This window comes from Leptopilina boulardi, unplaced genomic scaffold (assembly GCF_019393585.1).
Source record: "Leptopilina boulardi isolate dan_hultmark-lab unplaced genomic scaffold, ZJU_Lbou_2.1 LbouV2_377, whole genome shotgun sequence".
Lineage (NCBI taxonomy): Eukaryota > Metazoa > Arthropoda > Insecta > Hymenoptera > Figitidae > Leptopilina > Leptopilina boulardi.
The window spans coordinates 2,402,319-2,427,394 of NW_026137948.1; the positions used below are offsets into that span (position 1 = coordinate 2,402,319).

Here is a 25,076-nt window from a genome sequence, read left to right on the forward strand (position 1 = left end):
AATCGTCACGAATACAAAGCTTCCTCGTGAGGAGAGGAAGCAAAAATTATTTGATATCAGTTAATGTTTTTCAATAATTACAATATCCTGTGTTACTATAATCAAAATTCATAAATTTTAATTTTGTACAGGAATTACCAGAATTTTTTGAAGACAACATGGAAGCTTGGATGTCAAATTTCTATACTTTGCTTACAAAAGACGTTCCATTGTTACAAACCGAGGTAATATTTTTATGATATTTAGCTTTTATATCTTTAAATAAATGAAAGAAGAATTAAGGAATAGAAAATTTTTATCATTTAAATTCTACTTTCATTATCATGTGTCTTGTAGTAGAATATTTTTTATTTATGAATTGCTTCTAACAGTCACTCAGTCAAGAAACTGAATAAAAACTATTTGTTAATTTTTTGTCTCAGGATGAAGACGAACCTGGGCTACTTGAACAATTGAAATCACAAGTTTGTGATAACGTGTGTTTATATGCCCACAAATATGATGAAGAGTTTCAAACATATTTACCTCAGTTTGTAACGGCAGTATGGAATTTATTAACTTCGAATGTTCAAAAGCCTAAATTTGATGCTGTGAGTTAAAATTTTATTTGGTTTTTCAATTTAAATACTTTTAAATATTTTTGTAAAAAAATGTCTGTTTTGATGTAACAAGAAGCACATGTTTATGGGCCTGAATACATTAATTAAAATGATTTTTTTTGTTTTAGTTGGTCTCTAATGCTTTACAATTCCTGGCAACAGTAGCTGATAGATCTCAATACAGACATCTTTTTGAAGATCCAACTACTCTAGGAAGTATTTGTGAAAAAGTGATTATTCCGAATTTGGAGTTTAAAGGTATACATTCCAATTTTATTTGTTACTTTTAAATTTTCATATCTTTCTTGAAAAAAAAAATATTTGATCGTTCTAAGTAAACTACATCTACATTTATACGCCCAAAATTTTTTCCGTGTACGTTACATTGTTTGCAATAGAAAAAAATCAAAATCATATTATAAATGCAAGTAAACACAATAATTGTATAAATTGATTTAAATATTAAGAAATACCTTAGTTTATAAGTTCATTTTTTTCAGAGTCTGATAATGAATTGTTTGAAAGTAATCCTGAAGAATACATTAGACGTGATATTGAAGGAAGTGATGTTGACACTAGAAGACGAGCTGCTTCTGATCTAGTTAAAGTATTTTCAAAATATTTTGAAAATAAAATTATAGAAATCTTCGGTTCCTATATCCAGGTAAGTTTTTGTTTCTTATTTTTTAATTTTTCAACCAAGAAGATGCAATGATTGCTAATTAAGTTTTTAAATAGCTCGTCGTGTCAATATTTAGTTAATGAATTTTAAGAAGATAAATTGCTGATTAATGTATTTATTTACAAAAGATAAACTAAAGGGAGAAATTAAAATATTTACTAAACAAAATAAACGAAACGATTACAACGTGAAAGATGCGCGAAAACTAGTTACAAAAGCTACGCGTGAACGGTGATCGTGATCACTTTAAATTGTTTATCTAAATAATGGTAAAAAGCTTTTCTTCTGGTAAAACCACCCATCAGAGATTTTACTATGGTAAAACCCAGTATAAAAGGAATTATTGAGCAAGCCGTTGGGACAATCAAGCAAGTCGTCTGCTCAATTGTCCAAACTACATCTGGACAATTGGACTGCTTGCTTAATCATCCAATGCATTAGGCCTAATCAACCTACACATATTTGGAGGCTACGCAAAGGAAAAATTGACTCATCTTTATATAAAATTTAAAAATATTAATAAAAATAGATAAACATTGAAAAATAAACTGTAAAAGAATCTGTAATTGTCAAAAACGATGAATTTTATGAAATAGTTTTTTTGGTTACTGTGCATGTGATTCTGCAGGTAAAAGTATATTTCTTTACCGACACTCGATATTTATTAATTGAAAATTTCTTTTCTTGAAGAAGGAAACAGTTGAATTTATTATATTTTAATGTAATCACTTTATTTATAGTTCTTTTCATACTAATTATGTGTTTCCATCTTCAAAAATAGAAATTTTCAATTGGTAAATATAAATAGTCGGTAACAAAAGTTTATTTATGCCCATAGAATCACAAGCGCACTGTTGCACTGTCAACAAAAAAATAACATTTCATGAAACTCTTTATTTTTGCCTGTTAAAGATACTGTCATACTTTATTTATCTATTTTTACTAATTTTTTAAAAGTTTTATATAAAGTTAAGTCAATTTTTTCTTTTCTTAGCCTCTAAATACGTGTAGGTTGATTGGGCCTAATGCATTGAATGATTGAGCAAGCAGTCCAATTGTCCAGATGTCGTTTGGACAATTGAGCAGACGGCATGCTCAATAATTCCTTTTTTACTGGGAACCTCTTAGAAGTAACTACTACAGTAAGACCGCTAGAAGTAAAGAATCGGGACCGTGACCTCGGTTTTTACGTCCGCGCCAGTGAACGAATCTTCAGCAATGATTCAAAAATTCTTTTACTTTGATTTGAGGAATAATTTCTAATCTTATCTAATCGAAAAGCGAGCGTAGTCCGTCGTCCCTTAATACGAGAGTTGACACTTAAGTCGTTAAACCGATTGCACTTAACCTCCATACCAGTCTCCCTTCCTATAGTCCTGTCCTTTTACAAAAGTCCAATAACTCTTCTGCCGAGAGGTTGCGAATCCAATCTGGGTCTATAATGGCGTGTCCCAATGGGATACCCCGGCCCATGAAGGATTATAGAGTACAAGAACAAGTACCCAATGAAATGGCGAAGCAGTTAGTTACAGTAATCTTGGCCATAATAACACCCCAACAGGAGTGGGCGTGAGTTAGCGAGGACAAGAATTGTGTACTTCCAACGGGGACCACGCAAGGTTCTGCTTCCAGACCGCAGTCTCATTATGGGTCCAGAAGAGCAGGCCGGGTCAACTCCGTTGAATGAAAATGGCAACATTCAGCGCCTCTACAACCAGCGTAGCAACTAATTTTTACTCAGCTTGTATATCTATATCTATTGTATGTATAGATATACAAGCTGAGTAAAAATTAGTTGCTACGCTGGTTGTAGAGGCGCTGAATGTTGCCATTTTCATTCAACGGAGTTGACCCGGCCTGCAGAAGAGGAGGCGTAATGCGTTCAAAAATCCCTCCTTAGTCGTCTCTTACGACACACGATGGGTTCCGTGAAGACAAATTATCGACCGGTCTTCCACGGCTGCCTTGCGAACATCGTGGCTAGCTTAATGCGTTTCCTCATCATCGGTTTGTCTTAACTGCGCATCTCCACAGAAGCGGTACTTAGCCACAAGGGTACGATCATCCCCGCCCCTTTAAGTCGTCTTATGTGACATGTAGTGGGTTACAGGCGACCTATTCTAAAGCCGGGAACGCCACGGTAACTTGTCTACCTACAGTAGTTTTCGCCCACTGTCTCATGACTTTCCCTACTCCATCTTTCAATGACTCCTTTCACCGCGCCTGGCTTGATGCCTACCGCAGATTCTGCACCTACCTTAGTCATCTCAGACCCTTTACGGTCTGAGGTATTCGCTTCCTCATTTCCTCTGATTCTCGAGTATCTTAGTACCCAAATCAATCAGAGTTTATTTTTCAAACCTAACTCGTCCAATACCTTTCGGCAATCCCAAATTAGGTTTAATTTAATAGTCGGATTTTTCAAGGCATTCAAAGCCGCCTAACTATCAACACAAATGTTGATCCTTTTGCCTGATTTTTTTCTCAAGACTAATCATTGCGACAGTCATTATCGAACTGACCCCCACCTGCCAAGAAAGGGTCAGGCAAATGTGAGTACTTCTAATAAAAGTCGGCTACGGACCGCAATTTGGGGATTTTACAACAACTGGGAGACAGATAGGGGTTTTATGCGTAAAAGCCCGATATAAAAAAGTATACGCTCAGAAATTGAAAAAATATAAAATTATAATTAAATAATTTTGTACCGCTTTGTTTAAACAATTATTAAATGCTATTGTATTATCTTGTTTCATTCGAAAACAATGATTCAAATTAATTTTTTATTTAGCTTTCTTGGATACTCAATTTACAAACAATAGTAACATTTTAAAATGAAGATATATTGTTTTCTTTCACTATTTTTCTCACAAAACATATAAATACTGATACTTTTAAATTTACCACTTGTCAAATTTGGCATACAATTCTCACTTTTGCGCTGAACTGACAATGAGAGTTAAATTTGTTGTTGGTCACTTCATCTGTCCGGCAGGTAATTTTCAGATAAGTTGAAATTTATCTGTCAGTTAGCGCTTTCTGGAGATTAATCAACTTGAAAATATTCTATCCAATAGTTAAGATTATCCGTAACCCTTAACTGGATGTGAATCAATTCATCATAAGAATTAATCAGTCATAAAATCCCTAACTAATCATGAGCGTGTAAATTAGTCGGTTAGAGGGATACAGTTCCGAAAGCATCTCCCCTTCGTGTTTAATAAAACTTGGTATACTAACGTATTTTGGTGCGCTGATTACGAAAATGATAGTGAAAATTGGCGCAAATTTGATTATCATGGTAAAAATTATAAAAAACACCATAAAATCATGGTTTTTTGCGATTATCCCGTAAAAAACGCAAAATTTCGAAAAAAGTTTTTGACAAAAGTTGTAGATCTCAAAAAACACACATTTTATGTTTTTTGCATTTTTTACCAAAAGTCATTATTTTTCGAGAAAAATCCAGAAAACCAAAAACACCATGATAATGAAAACATATACAACAGTCATGGATAGACATATTATTTGACTCGTATATAGTATCATATTCACCATTACTCAGGATCCAACGAATTCCGCAAAATACTTTCGGCCATATCCACCCCCTCTCGCCACGGTTTCGCCATGATAATCAAATTTGCTCCAATTTTCACTATTATTTTCATAATCAGCGCGCCAAAATACGTTAGTATGCTTACACTGAGAAAAATAATAATGTAATGTTAATAAAATAATTTGGTGGAGCACTTTTAGTTAAGATTACAAAAATTTAGTTGACATAACAGTAACGAAGGAAGCAATCAATCGAGAAATTTAGTTGGCTGTACCAAAAATTTCGTTCAAGCTTTTGCGTCTGTTAACTGAATAATTTGGTTCTCCAAACCAAACCGTCTGAATGCTCAATTGTGCATGCGCTGTTCTCGTAAATAATTAAATAAACGAATAATATATTTTCTACTGGATTCATAGAAAAAGAATAGAATAAAGAAACAATACTGAAGGTGACCGTTTGTATATACATTAAGTTTACCATATACAAATAATCAATCTCAATGAAAGTACATGTAAAAAAATGTATAGGATATAAAACGTGTGTTTTTTTAGACCTACAACTTTTGTCTAAAACATTTTTCGAAATTTTGCGAGTTAATCGCAAAAAATCATGATTTTATGGTGTTTTTTATAGTTTTCACCATGAAAATCAAATTTTCGCCAATTTTCACTATCATTTTCGTTATCAGGGTACCAAAATACGTTAGTATACCAAGTTTTATTAAAATCGGCGGGGGGATGCTTTCGGAACTTCATCCTAATAAAATTATCAAAACATAAAGTCATAAGGTATTTTTAAATTTAATTATTTTTTTAGGTTATGCTACAAAGTTATAATGATAAACCTGCAGAAAACTGGCACAGTAAGGATGCAGCAATATATTTAGTAGTAAGTTGTGTTAGTAAAGGACAAACTCAAAAACATGGTGTAACACAAAGTAGTAGACTAGTATCATTACCTGAGTTTACAAGGGAACATATATTTCCAGAATTGTTAAGACCAAATGGTAATTTTTATTAATTTACTATATAATTATAATTTTATTTTAAAAATGCGTAAGTGACGCTCCACGAGAAAAGGGACCTAATGACCCAAAAGCGAATTTTACAGAAATTTTTACTACTACGTCGATATATACGAAATGAAAGAGGCTCACAGACACGGAAAGTCTAGTGGTAGAGGAAATGGTGGGGCTGGTTCTCTGAGCTGCCTCGCACCGACACGACGAAAAAAGTACTCATGTTTCATTGTTAATTACACAAACAGTAAATAATAAAAAAAATTTTTCTACTTTTGCATGTGAAAGAGCAACTTAAAATCTATCGATTAACATCAAAAACTCAAAATTCATTTTTGTGACCATAAGGTCCCTTTCCTCTTGGAGCGTCACATATTAAAAAAATCTCTTACTGTTATGTGATAAAACGGTCTTCTTAGACTTTCTTTGAGTAAATGAGAATGAATCTCGTTTTGTTAGCACAAATTAAAAATTAATATTATTTTTATAAGATTGCATTGCTTTTAATTTTAACTTAATTTACTAAGTTTTACTTTAATTTAATATTTATAACATTTTGTTCACTGTTTAATTTTTAAAAATTTTAAATAAATACACTGGAGTTTCATTTAGTAAGAATATTGCTGTTGAGATTTATTTAGTAGAAAACAATAATTGTTTACGTGCAGGTATGGCTAATTATTACGAAACAGAGAAAAATATTGTTTTTAAAGAAGAAGTCACAAATCCATACTTTTACTAACAATGAAATAGATTCTGTTGTAGTCACAAATCGTTATATTTATTTCAGTTAATGAGTTTCCTGTACTGAAAGCTGATGCCATAAAGTTTATAATGACATTTAGATCTGTACTACCACGTGAACACGTTATTGGTTCTTTGCCATTACTTATTAGGCATTTGACCGCTTCAATGACTGTCGTTCATACTTACGCCGCTTGTGCTATTGAGAAGATACTTGCTCTTAAAGACCAAGAAAATGTTTCTCAGTAAGAAAATTTTTATATATTACTTAAAATTTAAATTGCATGCAATTTATGAAAGACAGTTTGTCAGTCATTTAAAATACATAAAAAATTTAGGTGGATTTGAGCAATGGTGAAGTATTGTTAAAGATAGGCGTATTTTTTGAAAATTAAAATCATACCCTATAAAAATGACACGAAACGTGAAAAAGATAAACATTGATTTTAAAATATGTCCTTTTTTTCAAAGCACGGACAATTTTTGCAAATGCTAAAACACCAAGTATCCTTATCTTATAAATTTCCTAAATCCGAAAGATTGTGCGAAATCATACAAAAATGCGATTGAAAAACGAAAAGTAGGAATGTAATATAATAACAGTTGCGACTTTGTGCTCCATGCATGCTTCTGCCATCTAACGGCGGCAGGACATAATGAGCTTGTTATTGTATTATTTTCTTACTTTTCGTTTTTCATTCATGTTTTTGTATGAATAAGCATAATTTTTCGGATTTAAAAAATTTATAAGATAATACCAGGTTAAAATACGAGTTGAAAAAACATTGTGTCGTTAAAAGGTTAATGTGACAACACGATGACGGATTAATTTAATCCTATGACTATGCCACGACAAATGCTTTTTAACTTTAATTAATGTATGCGACGTTTGTAATTTTTTGTAAGGATTAATCCTTCATTAGTTTGAACTATTCGATTTTTGGGCAGATTTCCCATTATGTGTTGCGATTCTGAATTTCGAAACCGAAAGCACTTTATGCATGAATTTATTGTATGTTTAACTGCGTTTTTCCGTCTAATACCCAATAATGATTTCGAATTTGGTACAGAGTATTTTGAATTTCAGCATGCAAGGAAATTTCATGATAATGTTTAATTATTAAATTCGTAACATGATGATCTTTTGGTAAAAGAATTGGGTGTTTTTGATCAAATGATAAATTTGAATTTTGAATTCTCCCCCTACACGTAAAATTCTGTTTTTGTCTAAAAAAGGATTTAAAGATTTTAATGAGCTTTTTTATTAATTTTCTTCGAATTTTGTAAATCATGGATTTCATGGGCAAAAGTTGCGTTTTGAACTAATTTTATTATTCGTTCGCGAGATTTTTGCACTTCCTTGACTGACAATCGGTCAGAATCGTGTTTCATTTTTAAACAATTGTTTTCAAATGTAAAACAATAGGCAATTACTAGAAATAATCTTGTGAAGGATGAGAACCTTGACAAGATTGATTTGTCATTTAATGTAATCTTTAGAGCAACAGTTTTTCGCACTTCTGTAAGAGGAACCTTTTGTATTGGAGAAAGTGGCCAATTTAAACTATCATTAATTCACCATTCAGGACCGAATTTCCATTTATCGTTTTTTATGAATTTGGACAAAGTTTCACCTCTAGAAAGGTCGTCAGAAGGATTTTGAAGGGTTGAAATATATTTCCACTGAGAACAAGGAGTAAGCGATCTGATTTCTGACACTCTGTTCGCAACAAAGGCTTTTAATGCGCTTGGTTGTGTATTGATCCAATTAAGAGTGATAGAATCAGATCAGAAATGTATTTCATTTAATGTGATTGGCATCACCGATATAACTCCCTTATATAATTTTGCCAAAAGTAGAGCTGCAGATAATTCTAATTTTAGAATTGTGAGTTTGAAATTCAAGGGACCCACTTTAGATTCTGAACACAATAAACGCGAGATACAGTCATGATTTTTGTTTGTAGATCGGAGATAAATGCATGCACCATAAGCAGTCTCGCTCGCGTCGCAAAAACCATGAAGTTGAATAGTTGTATAATCCTTTATTACTATTTGTCTATCTAACGAAACCTGATTTAATAGTGGTAACTCTTTTTTGTAATTAATCCATCGTGTATAAATTTCTTGAGGGTCAGATTCGTCCTAATCAATTTTTTCTTGCCACAACCTTTGCATACTTAATTTAGCTACAACGATTATAGGACCTAATAGACCTATAGGATCAAAAACTTGAGCAATTTGAGACAAAATTGTTCGTTTAGTAATACGCGTTTGTGTATTTGATTCAAGAATGTTATACAAAAGAATATCATTTTTAGAGTTCCACTGAATTCTTAATGTTTTGATCGATTTTGATGGATCATTGAATAAATCTAGATCCTTCAATTCAATTGGTAATGACGCGATGAGTTTTGGCTCATTTGAAGACCATTGTCGTAATTTGAAACCACCTAATGTGGGTAAGTCACGGTGTTTAAGGTATATGTTTTAATAGGATCAATAGAATTTTCTCGTTACAGAATTTTTTGAAATTTTCTGTCCTCTTCATGCATTAGTACTTGACGATACATTTTTTCAATATCAGCTAACAGTACAAAGTTGTGTATTCAAAATCTGTTTAAAATTGTAAATATATCATTTTGGATAGTGAGACCGACCATAAGGATATCATTGAGCGAAAGATTCGTGCTTGTTTTTGCGGAACATGTGACCTAACTGTGAATATTCTCGCATAAATTTTGCATATTCTTTCTTGAATAAGGGATGGCATCAATGGCATAAAAGCGCTTTAACGCCAATGAATGTGAATCGCCTAAGTTATTGATGTTTTCTTTAAAGGGTTGTTTTACTATATATTTACCTGCTGATTCGCAAGTTGTATTTTTTTAAGAAATGCTCTTCTACTTGAGCTTCTTCACTAGACATGAATTTTGTTTCAGGAGGTTCTTCGATTTCCCAAAACCTTTGTAACTTTTGATTTCATGAAAATGACACAAGATTATATACCATTTTTTTTTGAATTGGGAGGAAATGTGCTAACCTTTCCTGAGATTGTCCAACCAAATTTTGTTTTTTGAAGTCGAGCTAATTGATTATCAATTTTTATTTGCCCTAAGCATAAGATCTCAGAGAAAACATCTGCACCTATAAGAGCATCGATTTCAGAAGATCGGTAAACAGTCGGATCGGCCAAGGATAAATTGGCTGGTATTGTTAATTAAGTTGGATCAATTTGTTGAGAAGGTAATGTTTGTGTAATAATAGGTACTACTAACAATGAAATGTTTGATTCATCATTTTCGCGTATTGAGGAAATTTTAGTATCGATAGAATACTTAATACTTGTTTCTAATTCATTCAAAGCTACTATTGGAATATTAATTTTTGTACGCTTTAAATTAAGAAGTTTCGTAAATTTTTCTGTAATAAAGTGCGCTTGAGACCCGCTATCAAACAGAACGCGAACTATTTGTCTTTTGTTATTATTATCAAAAAATGCAACTTGTGCCGTGGCTAGTAAGACTTGATTAGAATGATTTGCTTGTAAACTATTTACAACTAGTGAAGGTTCTTTATTAAAATCTTGTTTATCACTGTGTAAAAGTGTATGATGCTTATTATTACACTTTTGCAAGGGCTACATACGCATTTTACAACCGTATGACGTTTGCGAAGACAATTAAATTAATTTTATGTAGTATTTCTTCATTTTCTGGGTTTTCGACAATTTTTTATAACTATTTTTTAGCAATAAATAATTAAATAAAAAATTTTTAATAACATCATCAGATGCGTTTTTTTTATTAGGAATCCATTGATAATAATTAAATAATTAAATAAGAAAATAAGTGACTAAATTTATAAAAGAATATATAAAATTATTCCTCACCAAGCGCAACCAGGTTAGAGTTGCTGGAGCTCTATTTGGCTAAAAGATAAATATGAAAAACTACGCGGAAGCCAGTTAATTTAATAAAATTAACAAAATAAAATAACATGAGAAAGTAGGTACCGTTAGGAACCCTAACAAAAAAATATAACCTGTCACGCACAACAGTCGAACAAAAAGTGAGTATCGGACCTGGTAAATTTTGGAAATGTGTTAATTGACTGAACTAATGGCACATAGATCGATGTAAGGTTGCAGGGGCCAACTATTGACCTTTCAACCCTTACCCTTATTTAACATATTCGATCAACAAATATCTCGAAGTAACGTTAAGAATTATTTTCCGTCACAATTTAAAACTGTTAATTTTACAATTTATTTACTAGGATTTGATGTTTCGTAAAAAAATTAAATTAATGACAACAATTTAATCACAATTTATCGTATGTTTTAAATAATATTTTCTATTGCTTTAAAATATCCAAAACCTAAACTATATTCTCAAATATATAAAATTTATATAGTACCTCTTATTTAAGCCAGACTAAGTTTTTCTTTAATTTTGCAGAGTACAGGAAAAGGAAATTGGGCCTTTAGCGGTAGATTTATTGAATCAGCTGTTTGCTGCACTAGAAATTGCTGGTTCTGAAGATAATGAATATGTTATGAAAGCGATTATGCGAAGTTTTGTTATTTTACAAGATAACGTAGTACCTCATCTTGCTAATTTATTGCCTAAATTAACAGAAAAACTTGTAACTGTAGCTAAAAATCCAAGTCGTCCAAATTTTAATCACTATTTATTCGAAACTCTCAGCTTATCCATAAAGTAAGTTTCAATTATTTCATTTATAAAGTATTCTATTTCAAAACAACCCCTTGTAAACAACTGACAATTTTTTAATACATATTTCTTCTATTTAATAAAGGAGTTTTGACAAGTACAAATTCTAAACTTTATGTTGGTAATAAGAATTTTAAAAAAATTACATAATTTATATACAATGACTGTAAATTTTAATTAATTTATCAGAATTCTCTAAAATGTTCATTAAAATCTTGAAAAAATAAGAATTAGAATATTTAAGCTTTTTTAACATAGATTTGATCAAAATCAAAAACAATTTGTTTTTAGATATTTAGAAGTTAAACTTTCAAACTAACTTTTGGAAGAAATTATGTAAGGAGTCGATTTGAAATATAATACCTCATATTATAAATTGAATTTGTATTGTTAAAATACTAAAAATTTTAAATATTTTTATTTTTACAGGATTGTTTGTAAACGAAATGCGGAGGCTATTGTTTCCTTTGAAGAAACACTTTTTCCCATTTTTCAAGCAATATTACAACAAGATGTTCAAGGTTTGTTAAAAAATTTAAATATTTAATGTATTCTCTACCAGCTAGTTTTTTTTCTAAATAAGATCTATTAGCGTTTAACTTTAAAATAAGAAAGTTAGTAGATTCATTTCATTATATTTCGACTAAAGTGATAATAGACCATTTTAAGTAAAATTAATACTTTCAGAAATGATTCTGTAAGATATGTAATGGTAGACTTTCGTGCATTAATAAAAATACACGTGCACCGTCTGCATTAGAACAATAATGACACAAGCCTGCAAAAAAAACAAAATTTTCGTTGTCAGAGATCGAGAAGTCATTTCCCGTAGTTTTTGGTGCACTGAATCCGAATCTGACAACGTTATTGCCAGTTTTTGAAAATTTCTACCAGGTAAATCCGACGTGCTAGAGACTTGGCATATGAATCAAATTAAAGCTTGAACCCTGTATTTTACGATGATATAGCTATATTGATAACAACAAAATAAATTAGCGGATTACTAATAGGATGTCAAATTTTTAAAATTAAATACGGCGGATCTAATATGTCGGATTAAATCGATTTTTTAAAAAATTCGCCCTCTATATTGAATCCGCCATTTTGAATTTTAAAAAACTGACATCATATCCGCAATCCGCGACCCTGAAAACCCGCAAGTGACAAATTCCAATCGAATCCAAGTATTTTTAAAAATAGTTTTATTCGCGAACAGTTGTGAGTCAATTTTTATGCTTGACAACTTAAAAAAACCATTTTTGACAGCTAATTTATTTTGTTGTTGTCAATATCGCTATATCGTCGTAAAGTACAGGGTTGACGCTTTAATCCATTTATTAAACAGCAGAACAACATCCTCTGTTATCACGTCGTTTTTGTAAAAATGTTAATGGGACACTGACCATCTTTTCTTCAATGTTTTCCCGTTGGGTAGAAAGCTTCTCCACAGTTTTAACATTTCATGTTGTTAAAATTATATCCATTACCTTTATATCTTTGCAAAAAAAAAATTATTTTATCAAAAAAATCAAAAATAAAAAACTGTCATTATATCTTTAATATTAACTTATTCCAAATTAATATAACTTTCAATTTTTATAAATAATTAAATTTTAGTAGATTTGAAATTTCTTTAAATCACAATTGCCAGAGATTTTTTTTACATTCTTCACATAAGAATTAAAGTTTAGAGAACTTTTAGATTCAAAATCTCTTAAAAAATTGAATTTTTAAAAAACTTTTTGTAATTATTGAAAATAATTATTTTGGTATAGCTACAGTAAAGGTATTATTAAATAATTGAATTTCAAGATTGAAATAATTGAATTTTAGAAGAAATGAAGCTAAGATTTCTTAAGAAATAATTGACTTTTAGGAGACTTAAGATACATATTTTATAAATAATTGAATTTTGGAAGATTTGCAGTTTAGATTGTTTAGATTGAAACAATTGAACTTTTGAAGATTTGCTGTTTCTATTGTCAAAAATAATTGAATTTTAGGAGATTTTGAATTGAAAAGTCAAGGAATTTTATCAAAAGTACTTGAAAATTATTAAGTTTTGAAAAGTGCAACATAAAGTCTGTATTTTTGAAAATTTTAATTCAAATTTTTTACTTTTAAAAATTGCCTTATTTTTTAAATTGAAAATATCTTAAAATGTTTACATTTGGATCAGGGAAAAATTCAAAATTTCTTCTAGAATTCAGGGGAAAACCAAGTAAAATATTATTATTTATAAATGCTAACCGTTTTCGTCTTGAATAAATTGCTTTTCTCCTGTATATCCTTCTTCCTGATGATTCTAGTCCATGAGGAATTACAACCACTGACACAGCACGAGCTCATTTTACAAATTGCTTTTATTTTAATTGTAAAACCAAACTTTATACTTTTTTCACATATAATTTTTAAAAAACACAACCGTCGATATCAATCAGCTTTTCATATGTATTTGCAGCCATTTGCTTTTTAAATGTACCCATAGAGTGGGAGCTCCTTATACTACTTTGTGGCCAAGTCTCTAGCACTTCGGATTTACCCGGTAGAAATGTTAAAAAACTGCCAAAAACTTGATTTTTGGGACTTTTACACACTCTTTTCTCAAAATCCTGACTTGATGGGAGGTTTTTGTTGTCTGATTCGGATTCAAGGCACCAAAAACTACAAAAAGGACTTCTCGATTTCTGACAACGAAAATTTTGTTTTTTTTGCAGACTTGTGTTATCTATTTATGCTTTAAAAACCCGATCGATTTCCAAAAGTTTTGCCAATCTTGGTCCATTATTTTAACCAATATTGGACGAATTCTGGGAGTGTAGAGACCAATGCCAATTAAAAAAATTAATTATTAAAACTAAGATATAATAAAATTTTTTGTTATATTTATATATTATATTTTATTATACAGGGTGTTCCAAAAGTATGGAAACTTGCAAATATCTCGAAAAGTACGAATTTTTGTAAAAAAATGTTCAAGACAAAAGTTGTTCCAAACAAAAAGATGTACATTTTTGAAACCAAAAAATTGGGCCCGGAGCCCAATGTTAGGCCCTACAATGAAAAAAGTGGTTTTCTTAAATGAGACCACTAATTTTCAGTATCAAATTCGTAATCCCCATGAAATTCTGCGTTCAGACATGTGGTATAAGTGCCCAAAATATTGGGCCCAATTCAAGGTATGGGTCCAAAATTTATCAACAGATTAATAAATTTTAAAAAATCGAATCTTGGAGGGATTTTGATCTAATTTGATTTAATTTTTTTAAATACCCACTTTAAATAAAAAAATTTTAAATACATACAAAAAAATTATATTAATTAGAAATAGGATAAGTAAATTAAACAATTAATATAAACACATTTATTACAAAATTTAAGTAAACACAAAAACATATAATAAAATTCTGTTTGACAGAAATAAATGATATCTCAAGTTCAGGTCACCAGAAAAATAAAATTCGACCAGATTATTAAAAAATAAGCTTGTCTTTATTGATATGAGCTAGAATTTTGTACATAGGATAAAAATAAAAAAAAATGCCTGACTTTTCATTTTTGACATTTTTTAAAAATATTTATAGTTAAAAAAGTAGACGAAATGTTAAGAAATAATTGTCTACTTTTTTTAGCACTAAATACATATTTTTAAAAAATGTCAAAAATGAAAAATGTCAGCCATTTTTTTTATTTTTATCATATGTACAAAATTCTAATCAATAACAATAGAGACAAGCTTACTTCTTAATAATCTGGTCGAATTTTATTTTTCTGATGTCCTGAATATGAGATATTATGTCCACTAGTTTCAAGTAGGGATAATTTTCGTCGGCCATTATTCCATCGAAAAAAAGAAAATGAAATGGTTTTTAATAGTTTAAAACCTCTTCTTTTAAATGTGAAACATTTATTTCTATCAAACAGAATTTTATTATATGTTTTTGTGTTTACTTAAATTTTGTAATAAATGTGTTTATATTAATTGTTTAATTTACTTATCCTATTTCTAATTAATATAATTTTTTGTATGTATTTAAAATTTTTTTATTTAAAGTGGGTATTTAAAAAAATTAGATTTTAAAAAATATTTTAATTCAATTCTTTTCAAAATAATTGAATTTTCAAAAATAATTAATTTTTAATTAATTTTAGTAAAATTTAAAAAAAACGAATTTTTAAAGAATTGTAATTCAACATTTTGAAAATAATTAAATTTTACAAATTGTCACAAATAAATATATTACAAGCATTTTTTTCTGTCTATTTAGTCAATTTTATTTCGAATCGAAATATTAATTTTAAAAAAATTTTATTTCAACTTTAAAAACCATTTTGTAAAGGCCACAATCTTTTACAAAAAATAAAATATTTAAAAATTAATTTTTCATTAATTAATACATTTTTAATTATAATAAATAATTTTTGAATAATAATTTTGATTTAAATGTTTAAAAAATAGAATTTTTGTGTTCACTTTCATTTCTTATTTTAATATATTGAAATTATTTTCTTAATTATTTTTAAAACGTTTTTTCTTGTCTTTAACAATACTAATATAATTGTTTATTAATAAATAAAAGAATTTTAAATTAATTTTCGCAAATTTGTGAATTTTTAATTAATAGATAATATTTAAAAAAATAATTAATTTTATTATAACCTTTTCACATGACCTTCAGTCATGGTTTTACAGCATTATTTCGATACACTTTTAATTTTTATATTCACCTGCAATGTGAATATTCAGAATATTCAAATATCTCCGTGAAAAACATTTTCAAATGAGCCCGCCCTTTTGGGTCGATAAGTAGGATTAATTGTCTATCAGCAAGTTGTAGAGCCTGTGGAAGATTTTTTTTTTCTGCCAGATATCTGTAGTGTAGTGGTTAGGGTCTTTAGCTAGCGCGCAGCGAACGTAGGTTCAATCCCCAGCACCCCAAAATTTGTTTTCAAAAGTTCTTGCTCAATCAAGTATGCAGTGCTTGATTCAATGTGAAACAAAGCATTAAAGCAGAGCAACAATGTTTGTATATTATTTATTTTATTTTTATTCCCAGATAGTAAATTTTTTTTATTGATAATAATAATAAAGATCTATCTATCTATTTATTATTATTATTATTATTAATATTATTTTTGTATTTTTTACAGATATTTCCGTCCAACATTTCCTGAAAATTTCATTTCAATTTTTGCGACGAACATTTCCTGAAAATTTCATTTAAATCTTTACTCAATTTTCGCGACGAACATTTCTTGAAAATTTCATTGAAACTTTTACTCAATTTTTGCGACAAACATTTCATAAAAATTTCATTTTTTTTACTCAATTTTCGCGACGAACATTTCCTGAAAATTTCATTTAAATTTTTAGTCAACTTTTACGCCAAATATTTATATTGGTGGGACATTTAAATCTTTATGCAATTTTCATTAAACTTTTCAATTAAATATTCCCAAGATTTCAAGGAAATCTTTACGAAATTTTTAGTAAAGATTGGCTGCTGTGGGGGGCTTAGACTTGTGGTACAAATTCCAAAAATATTGGACCCTCACATTGGGTTGCAGAATCTTACATTGGGCTCTATGCTCAATTTCTAAACCTGTGATCTCAAAATCCCTCCAAGATTCGATTTTTTAAAATTTATTTATCTGTTGATAAATTTTGGACCCAATACCTTGAATTGGGCCTAATATTTTGGGCACTTATACCACATGTCTGAACGCAGAATTTCATGGGGATTACGAATTTGATACTGAAAATTAGTGGTCTCATTTAAGAAAACCACTTTTTTCATTGTAGGTCCCAACATTGGGCCCCGGGCCCAATTTTTTGGTTTCAGAAATGTACATCTTTTTGTTTGCAACAACTTTTGTCTTGAACATTTTTTACAAAAATTCGTACTTTTCGAGATAGTTGCAAGTTTCCATACTTTTGGAACACCCTGTATATAATAACATTATTATTTCCCTTCGGATCAAGGGTTATATATAAACTCATCCGCAATAAACGGAGAAAAAAAAATATTTTCTAACGTCTTTCTAGGCATGTTGTTTATGAGAGAAAAACACTGCCATCTGGCGGATAGTTGGAAAATTAACGTAGCGCGAAATTCAAATTGCGTGAAGGAAAAACTGTAAATATAAACATTTACTTGAAAATGTTTATTGCATTAAACAAAACTGAATTAATGTTACAATGGTCACAAATAATTTTTTGAATTTTAATTCTTTATACTTACAGTTTTTCCTTCATGCAGTTTGAATTTTGATAATTTCGATAATAATTGTTAATCCCTAGAAGGACGTTAGAAAATATTTTTTTCTTTTTCTCCGTTTATTGCGGATGAATTTATATATAACCCTTGATCCGAAGGGAAATAATAATGTTATTATATATAATAAAATATAATATATAAATATAACAAAAAATTTTATTATATTTTAGTTTTAATAATTAATTTTTTTAATCTTGGCTGAAGTCTGATTTTTTGTACTTTTGAATATTGGTTGAATATTGGGCCAATATTGAAATTCGAGCCTTGGCATTTGTCTCTACACTTCCAGACTTGGTCCAATATTGGCAAAAATAACTGGTCCAATATTTAGCCAGTATTCAGTCTCGGCAATTTCCGAATGGGGTGTCAGACCCAGAATCCGGAATAGTCATTTTCGATTTATTTTGTCACGCTGAATCCAAAAATGACAACGAAATTGTTTCATCACGTCAGCGTTTTCAGATATTCTAACCTGAAAGCGTGAAAAATGCCGTTTTTGGCAATATTAGACACTCTATTGGCGATTCAAACAGCTACACTAGCGCCACAGTTGAACTAATTTAGGCGTGACTCGCTCTGTAGCACTCCATGTGTTTTAAATTATTTTTTTTTATTTAACGCTTAAAAATAATTTTACAAACGCAATAAAAATATCAGAATAATTAAATAATTTGAAATAAACTGTCAAAACAGAGACTGCTTTAGAGCGAGTCACGCCTAAATTAGTTCAACTGTGGCGCTAGTGTAGCTGTTTGAATCGCCAATAAAATCGTCAAAAAATTTTTTTAATCATTGGTACAAATTTTAATTAACCCTTTCATGGCCAGTGGGACACATACGTCCCACCTACTTCAAAAAATCATAACTTTCTTAAAACTTAATCGATTAACTCCACTAAGATCTCATTTTGAAGGGGAGGGATAGAGTAACAAATGTAAATACATGTATTTTTTTAAAAAACTACCCTCTTTGAAATACACCCCTTCAAAAAACCCGAAAAATGAGAAAAATGAAAAAACAGGTATAAATTTCAAAAGAAATTTTTTTTTCAGGCTTTCATAGTAACATATGTTTAAAAATATTGTAACCTTTGTAAAAAAAAATTAATATTAAAAATTCAACCCGAGGGTGCAGAAAAATAACTAAAACTACCCCTAAAAAACAAAACCTTTAAAAATTAATAAATTCGCTTGAAAATTGATACTTGGAGGTTTTCGGGGTCGCTGATTACGAATCCGATGTCCGTTTTCAAAAATTCAAAATGGCGGAACCAAAATGGCGACTGATAATTATAAAAATTTACTACATTCGCGTGAAACTTATCACTCGGGGGTTTTCGGGGTCGCTGATTACGAATCCGATGTCCGTATTCAAAAATTCAAAATGGCGGAACCAATATGGCGACCGATAAATATAAAAATTCACTAGATTCATGTGAAACTTGTCACTTGGGGGGGTTTTCGGGGTCGCTGATTACGAATCCGATATCAGATTTAGAAAATTGAAAATGGCGGATCCAAAATGGCGGACGAAATGATTAACTTTCATTAGATTCATCTGAAACTTATTACTCAGGGGTTTTCGGGGTCGATAATGACGAATATGATGTCAGTTTTTAAAATTGCAAAATAATGCTGGTGTCATTATTGCCTATTAATTTTGTAGCTTTTAGTGCCTGTTGTTAGGAGTTTAGTATGAAAATGAAAATTACAGACCCAGGCTCAATCGGTAAGGTAGTGGGAGAAAGCTACACAGAGGAAACGAAACGACGCGCTGATTGGCTTATAACAGCAGTTCCACATGGGAGCTTCTTTGCTACTGTCGTACCCCCCCCCTTTCATTTACCCAATGCACTCCCCTCTACGCCATCATGGAGGGGAGTGCATTGAGTATGTACTCAATGCATTACTCAATATGATAATAATCAGTGAAAATTATTTTTTTGATTGTTGAAAACTGAATTCAGTATCTTATAACTTATGAATTAGGGGTGGATTTCAAGGGTAGGGGGTGAGTTTATTATTATTATCCATATCTGTGAAACATTGAAATACTTTTTTACAATTCAGAAGCACTTAGAATCCATATAATTTTTTTCATTTATTCACAAAAACATTTATCATTAGGGGTGGTTATTTGACTTTAGGGTTGTTTTTCAGGAGTTGTTTATATTCAGTATTAATACTTAGTTATCATAGAAAATTTTTTTTTTTCATATTTTCGAAAATCAGTGAAAATTATTTTTTTGATTGTTCCAAACTGAGAATAGTTATGAATTAGGGGTGGGCTTCAAGGGTAGGGGGTGAGTTTATTATTATTATTATCTATGTCTGTGTAATTTTCAAATAATTGTTTATAATTTAGAAGCAATTAGAATCTATAGATTTTTTTTAATCATTTACAAAAACTTTCACCGTCAAGGGATGGTTATTTGACTTTAAGGGTGTTTTCAAGGGGTTATTGATCGTTTTCAATTTTTAAGAAACCAGGCAATGTTTATAAATAATTAAAAAGTAGATAAGAGCTGAAAAATATTTAATTCATCAATTTGGTTAAATATCAGTTTTTTGGGGTAGTAATGTACCGTGGGGTGGTTTTAAGGGGTGAGACATGTTAAAAGAAAATTTTTTCTCATACTGAATACTTTAGTAATTAAATCTAATATACATTATAAGTCTAAAGTAACGACAAAAAACTCGGCCATTAAAGGGTTAAAAGTACTATATTTCCTCTTTCAAAATTTTCTAGGCCCGATCCGATTTTTTTCTCTAAGATACAGTCATTTGAATTTTACGTTTTATAAACTAAAATCCCTTTAAAAACGAAAAATGTCAGATTTTCGAAATCTGACATCGGATTCGTAATCAGCGACCCCAAAAACCCCCAAGTAACAAGTTTCAGTGCTATAACGAAAGCTAAAAAAATCTTTTTTTAATGCTTGTAAATTGTTTATTTAAAAATTTTTGGTTCTTTTAGTACACTATTTGATAAAGCCTCAAAGTACCTGTAAAAATTTCGTTAATGGGTTAATGTGATGGGTTAAATAAAACACGTAGTTTTTATTATTATAAAAAGATTTATCCGTAGATACAAATCCTATATTTAAAAGAGTTGTTTAACTTTACAATTAGTCCGTAGATTTAACAGTAAAAGTTTCTACTTGGGTGTAGGCTCGGAAACAACTAACTTGTACCTGTGGACCATTCCTTGGGGTGGCCGATGGTCCAAGGAATTGTCCTTGAAAATTGGGGGAGGAAAAAGGGAAAGTTAGAAAGCTAAGAAAATGCGTCACACCCCCCCATTTAGAATAAACTTAGTCCTCTAAGTTCGCAATTTAATCTTTTTCTGTACAACTACAACATCGTTATTGTCATCTACATTATTTAGTGAAGTATCAAAATGTTCGTTTGGCGCTGTTGCTACAAGAGTGTACTGTACTGTAGGTGTTGAAGTAACTGTGGTAGAAACGTAGAAAAGTTTAATGCAGAAATTTCGAGGTAATGATTTTCTAATACGTGTTCTTTGATTAGATTTAATGGCTTTTAATGAACTTTCCATATTATTTAAACTTTGACGTAATTCCTTAAAGTTCTCGTGACGTAGCGACTCTTGAATTAAAGGTAATTGGCTACTTAAGGAGGTTCATCCCTTCAAGCGGTACTCATTCTATTAGGGGTTTTCCGTAAGTTTAAAACCGACAGCTATAGTCCATAAAAGTTGAGCTCCACTGGCCAATTTAGAGGTTAATTTGCCGTTTCTCCTCTTCTTTCTTTTATTTACATGGGATAAGTTCAAAAGTTGCTAACTTTGATTAACATTTACTTCACAACCAAACGGTAAAAAAATTTCATATTTTTGTAAAAACTGTTAAAACTCATAATTTAAAACATATTAGTTTTTGAAAAAAATCTGTAGAATCGTTTTTTTTTAATTAATGAAAACATGGTCATTTTTCATGTTTTTTCACTGTTCCCATGTAAAACTTCAAACTTTATCAATTTTTATCTTGAAAATGATACGGTGAAATTCAATAAAATTTGAACAACACATGTAAAGTGATGTCAATAATACATCTTAAAATTTTTTAAAAAATCTGTAGAAAATCGATTTTGGGATGAACCTCCTTAACAGATTTATATCTTCGGTGCTTAATTTATAAGTTACATTTTTTTTGAAATAAATATCGCTTCTTCGTACCTTTGATTTTCGTAATTTTAAAATTGATTTGGGGGTTTGTATAATACAATCTTCATCACTGAACAGCAAGCTAGCGGAATTGAGCTTAATAGTTTGCGTATTTGTTCCGCACCACACATTTAATTCAAAGAGTACCTCGGGAACTAATACATATTGATTGGGATCCTTTTGTGGAATGAAAACTATCTCTAATATTCTAAATGCGGAGAATTGGCATACATCGTTGGTGACATGTTTATTTTGACGTCTGATAATACTCGTTTTGCATGAATGAGTTTCACTAATAAAATAGCTTGGCTGTGTTCGTTTACAAATACGAAGCTCGTCGATTTCTTTGCAGAGTTTTAAACTACCAACATCCGAATGTACATAAATTATAGTTATATATAAAATTAGTTAAGATGATCTCATGAGAAGGGATAGGAGCAATGAAGTTTTTTCCAAGGGGAATAGAAATAAGATGATATGTTTGCAAATCTTCGTATTCTAAAACTGGAATTTTTAATACATAAACTAATCTTTTGTTAACTATTCCAATGGTTGTTTCGGAGATATCAATTATGTGTTGATAATTATCCACGATTAACTTAATTGGATATTTCTGATTATCAGATTCTTCGATTTGTCGCAGTTCTTGTATTAGTATTTCTGGAGTAAGTATCTGAGGGTGATCTATTCCATGTTTTCCATCATTTATTGCATCGATTACTAAGTTTAGATCTTCGCTGTATTCAGCTACTGCAATTTCCACTGTAGAAATAAGATTAGCAATTAGTAGCCTTTTTTGGTTTTCATTTGTTGAATTTATTATTTTGTTTAGTTGTTCGGTACGACTTTGAGATTATTCATTTAAAAGTTGTAAATCATGCGAAGCATTGTTTAAAAGTGTTTTTACTATTCTAGTTTGATTTCCTACTGACTCTGACATGATGTTATTGTCTTTATAAATAGCATCAAACTCATTATTAATAATTTCAAGATCATGATCATCTCGTGTCCCAAATAAAGTTTTTGAAAAAGATCCCATAAAATTAAACAAACCTCTTCGCTGTCGTGATTGTCCTAGTATTTGATTGAAAAGAAACTTTAAACTTTCTAATCTGCTAATTCGATTCTTTAGGAGGTTTAATTCGTATTTTTCAGAGCAATTGTTACACAACGCTGAAGCTCGAGAATAAATTTCTGTAATTTGTGCAAGTCGTGTTTTAAAGTTATTGGTGTCGATTCCAAAAATGAGCTTCCATATTTCGTGGAATAATTTCGTTATACCAAGGTTTTCAGAAAAAATTGTAGTATCCTCGAGGTTTTTTAGATGATCATCGGCTTTGATACTGAGTATTAATGCACCCCATAATATAATCCTCATATTTCCTGCAATTAAGTATAAGTTTTTAATCTATTAACATGAATCCATTGTCTTACGTTGTTAAATACAATTTCATAGTTATTATTATTCTTAACACTAAGAATTGTGACAGGTCCTTTCCAATCCGCGTTAAATTTATTATTTTTCACGTTCGCCATTAAAACTAGATCACCGATATCGAATATTTTCTGTGGTAAAACAATTATTGAATCTTGGATTCTTTTGTATTTTTCTTTTGATTTATGAATTTTTTCTTGGGCACTTAGTATATATTTTTCATGTCTATCTTTCCACAAATTAACTAGTTCAGAATACTTGAGACAGGGAGTAGTAGCAAGAATGGAAGGTAGGTTTGCACTCCTACTAAAGGTTAATTGGAATGGTGAAAATCCAGTCCTTTCATCACTCATAGTGTTATAAGCCATGCAAATAAATTTCAGTGTAAGGTCCCATTCAGTGTGATTGTCACTTATCGCAGTTCGAATTAAATCTTTAACAGACGCGTGTGCCCGTTCCAAGCTTTCGTTGCTCTGTGGATGGAAAGTTGTTGTTTTGACGTGCATAATACGGAATAAGTTCTCGAAGTTTTGTATCAGTTCCGATACCAGATTTTGTCCTTGGTCAGTTAAGATATGTTTTGGAGATCCAAAAACATATGTGTAATGGTCGAAGAGACCCTCTATAATTGATTCAGATGTTACATCTTTTAGAGGTATTAGGAGTAGATATTTTGTTAAAATATCTTGAATGGACAAAATGTACTCGTTCTGTTGTGCAGTTACAGGCAATGGTCCGAAAATATCCATAGCAATTTTATCATTAGGATTAGTAGGTTTATCCGGAATGATGGCTTCTGTTTTACGTTTAATACGTTGTATTTTCTGAGTTTGGCATGTGTGACATTTTTTTATGTAGTCAATAATTTCCGTTTCCATGTTAGGCCAAAGACCAAGTTCTCGTGCTCGCATAATTGATTTATTTTCGCCAAAATGCTGAGACATTACTGAACCGTGACATTCCCTAATGATCAGTTTGCGCTCTTCCGGAGTCAGTTCAGTAGTTCCCTGCCGGAAGGGTGGTACTGGATTGGTACTGGAAAATTGGAACTGAGGGCTCAGTACCAACTCAGTACTAATTTGGTGCATTTTGGTACTGAAATGGAACTGGGAAATTTACCTGCGAAAAGGATCGAGTTACCGTTAATACCCTCATAAAAGTGAAAAGCGACTAGCTTTTTCAATATGTTTAAACTAACACTTTATATTTATTTCAATATTATATTTGTTTTTCCTGGATTTATATTATTTTCATACATTATTATGCATATGATATGTCCTTTGGCAGCTAAATTCAAAAATGATGTCTATTTTTTTGTCAAACTTAAGGTATACGAGATAAATTATAACTTTTTAAAATGTAATTATTTTTTGATAAATTTTAGATATTCATAATCTGGAAATATTAACGAATCTCAATATATATTTTTTAAAGTTGAGTTATTAAAATTATAAATTTTTTAAGCAATAAAACTCGGGTTAAAATTTTAATCCTTCAACAAAGGACCTAGGGGGTCTATTGTTAAAGGAGGGATTGCAATATAATTTCCAAACTTAACAGAAATTTTCTACAAACTATTATGGTTTTTTTTGCTGTTTTACACGTCTATCGTAAGAGACGGTTTGTTGATCTTATATACCTTTAAAACTATTGTTAAAGTACTTTAAAAATGTCTTCTAATGGGTTATCAGGTAGTGGTACTGAAGTGGAACTCCAGCCAAGTCCAATTCAGTACCATTCCAGTACCACTCTTTCGGTAGGGTTGCGCACATTTTCTGTCGTGGTATAATTAAGCTCGTGTTTGTTAAGGGTTCTTGATATATAACAGCAGGGAAGACCATCT

The 25,076-nt window shown here is 30.4% G+C and overlaps 1 protein-coding gene across 1 annotated transcript in view; it reads left to right on the plus strand.

The window, feature by feature from the left end:
- LOC127287936 (exportin-2) overlaps positions 1 to 25,076 on the plus strand; it is a 78,753-nt gene that overhangs the window by 29,468 nt on the left and 24,209 nt on the right. The window contains exons 5-12 of the mRNA XM_051315086.1: positions 132 to 224; positions 423 to 590; positions 728 to 857; positions 1,100 to 1,263; positions 5,654 to 5,843; positions 6,646 to 6,844; positions 11,060 to 11,320; positions 11,765 to 11,856. Coding sequence (XP_051171043.1) covers positions 132 to 224; positions 423 to 590; positions 728 to 857; positions 1,100 to 1,263; positions 5,654 to 5,843; positions 6,646 to 6,844; positions 11,060 to 11,320; positions 11,765 to 11,856 — 1,297 coding nt within the window. The remainder of the gene's footprint in view (positions 1 to 131; positions 225 to 422; positions 591 to 727; positions 858 to 1,099; positions 1,264 to 5,653; positions 5,844 to 6,645; positions 6,845 to 11,059; positions 11,321 to 11,764; positions 11,857 to 25,076) is intronic.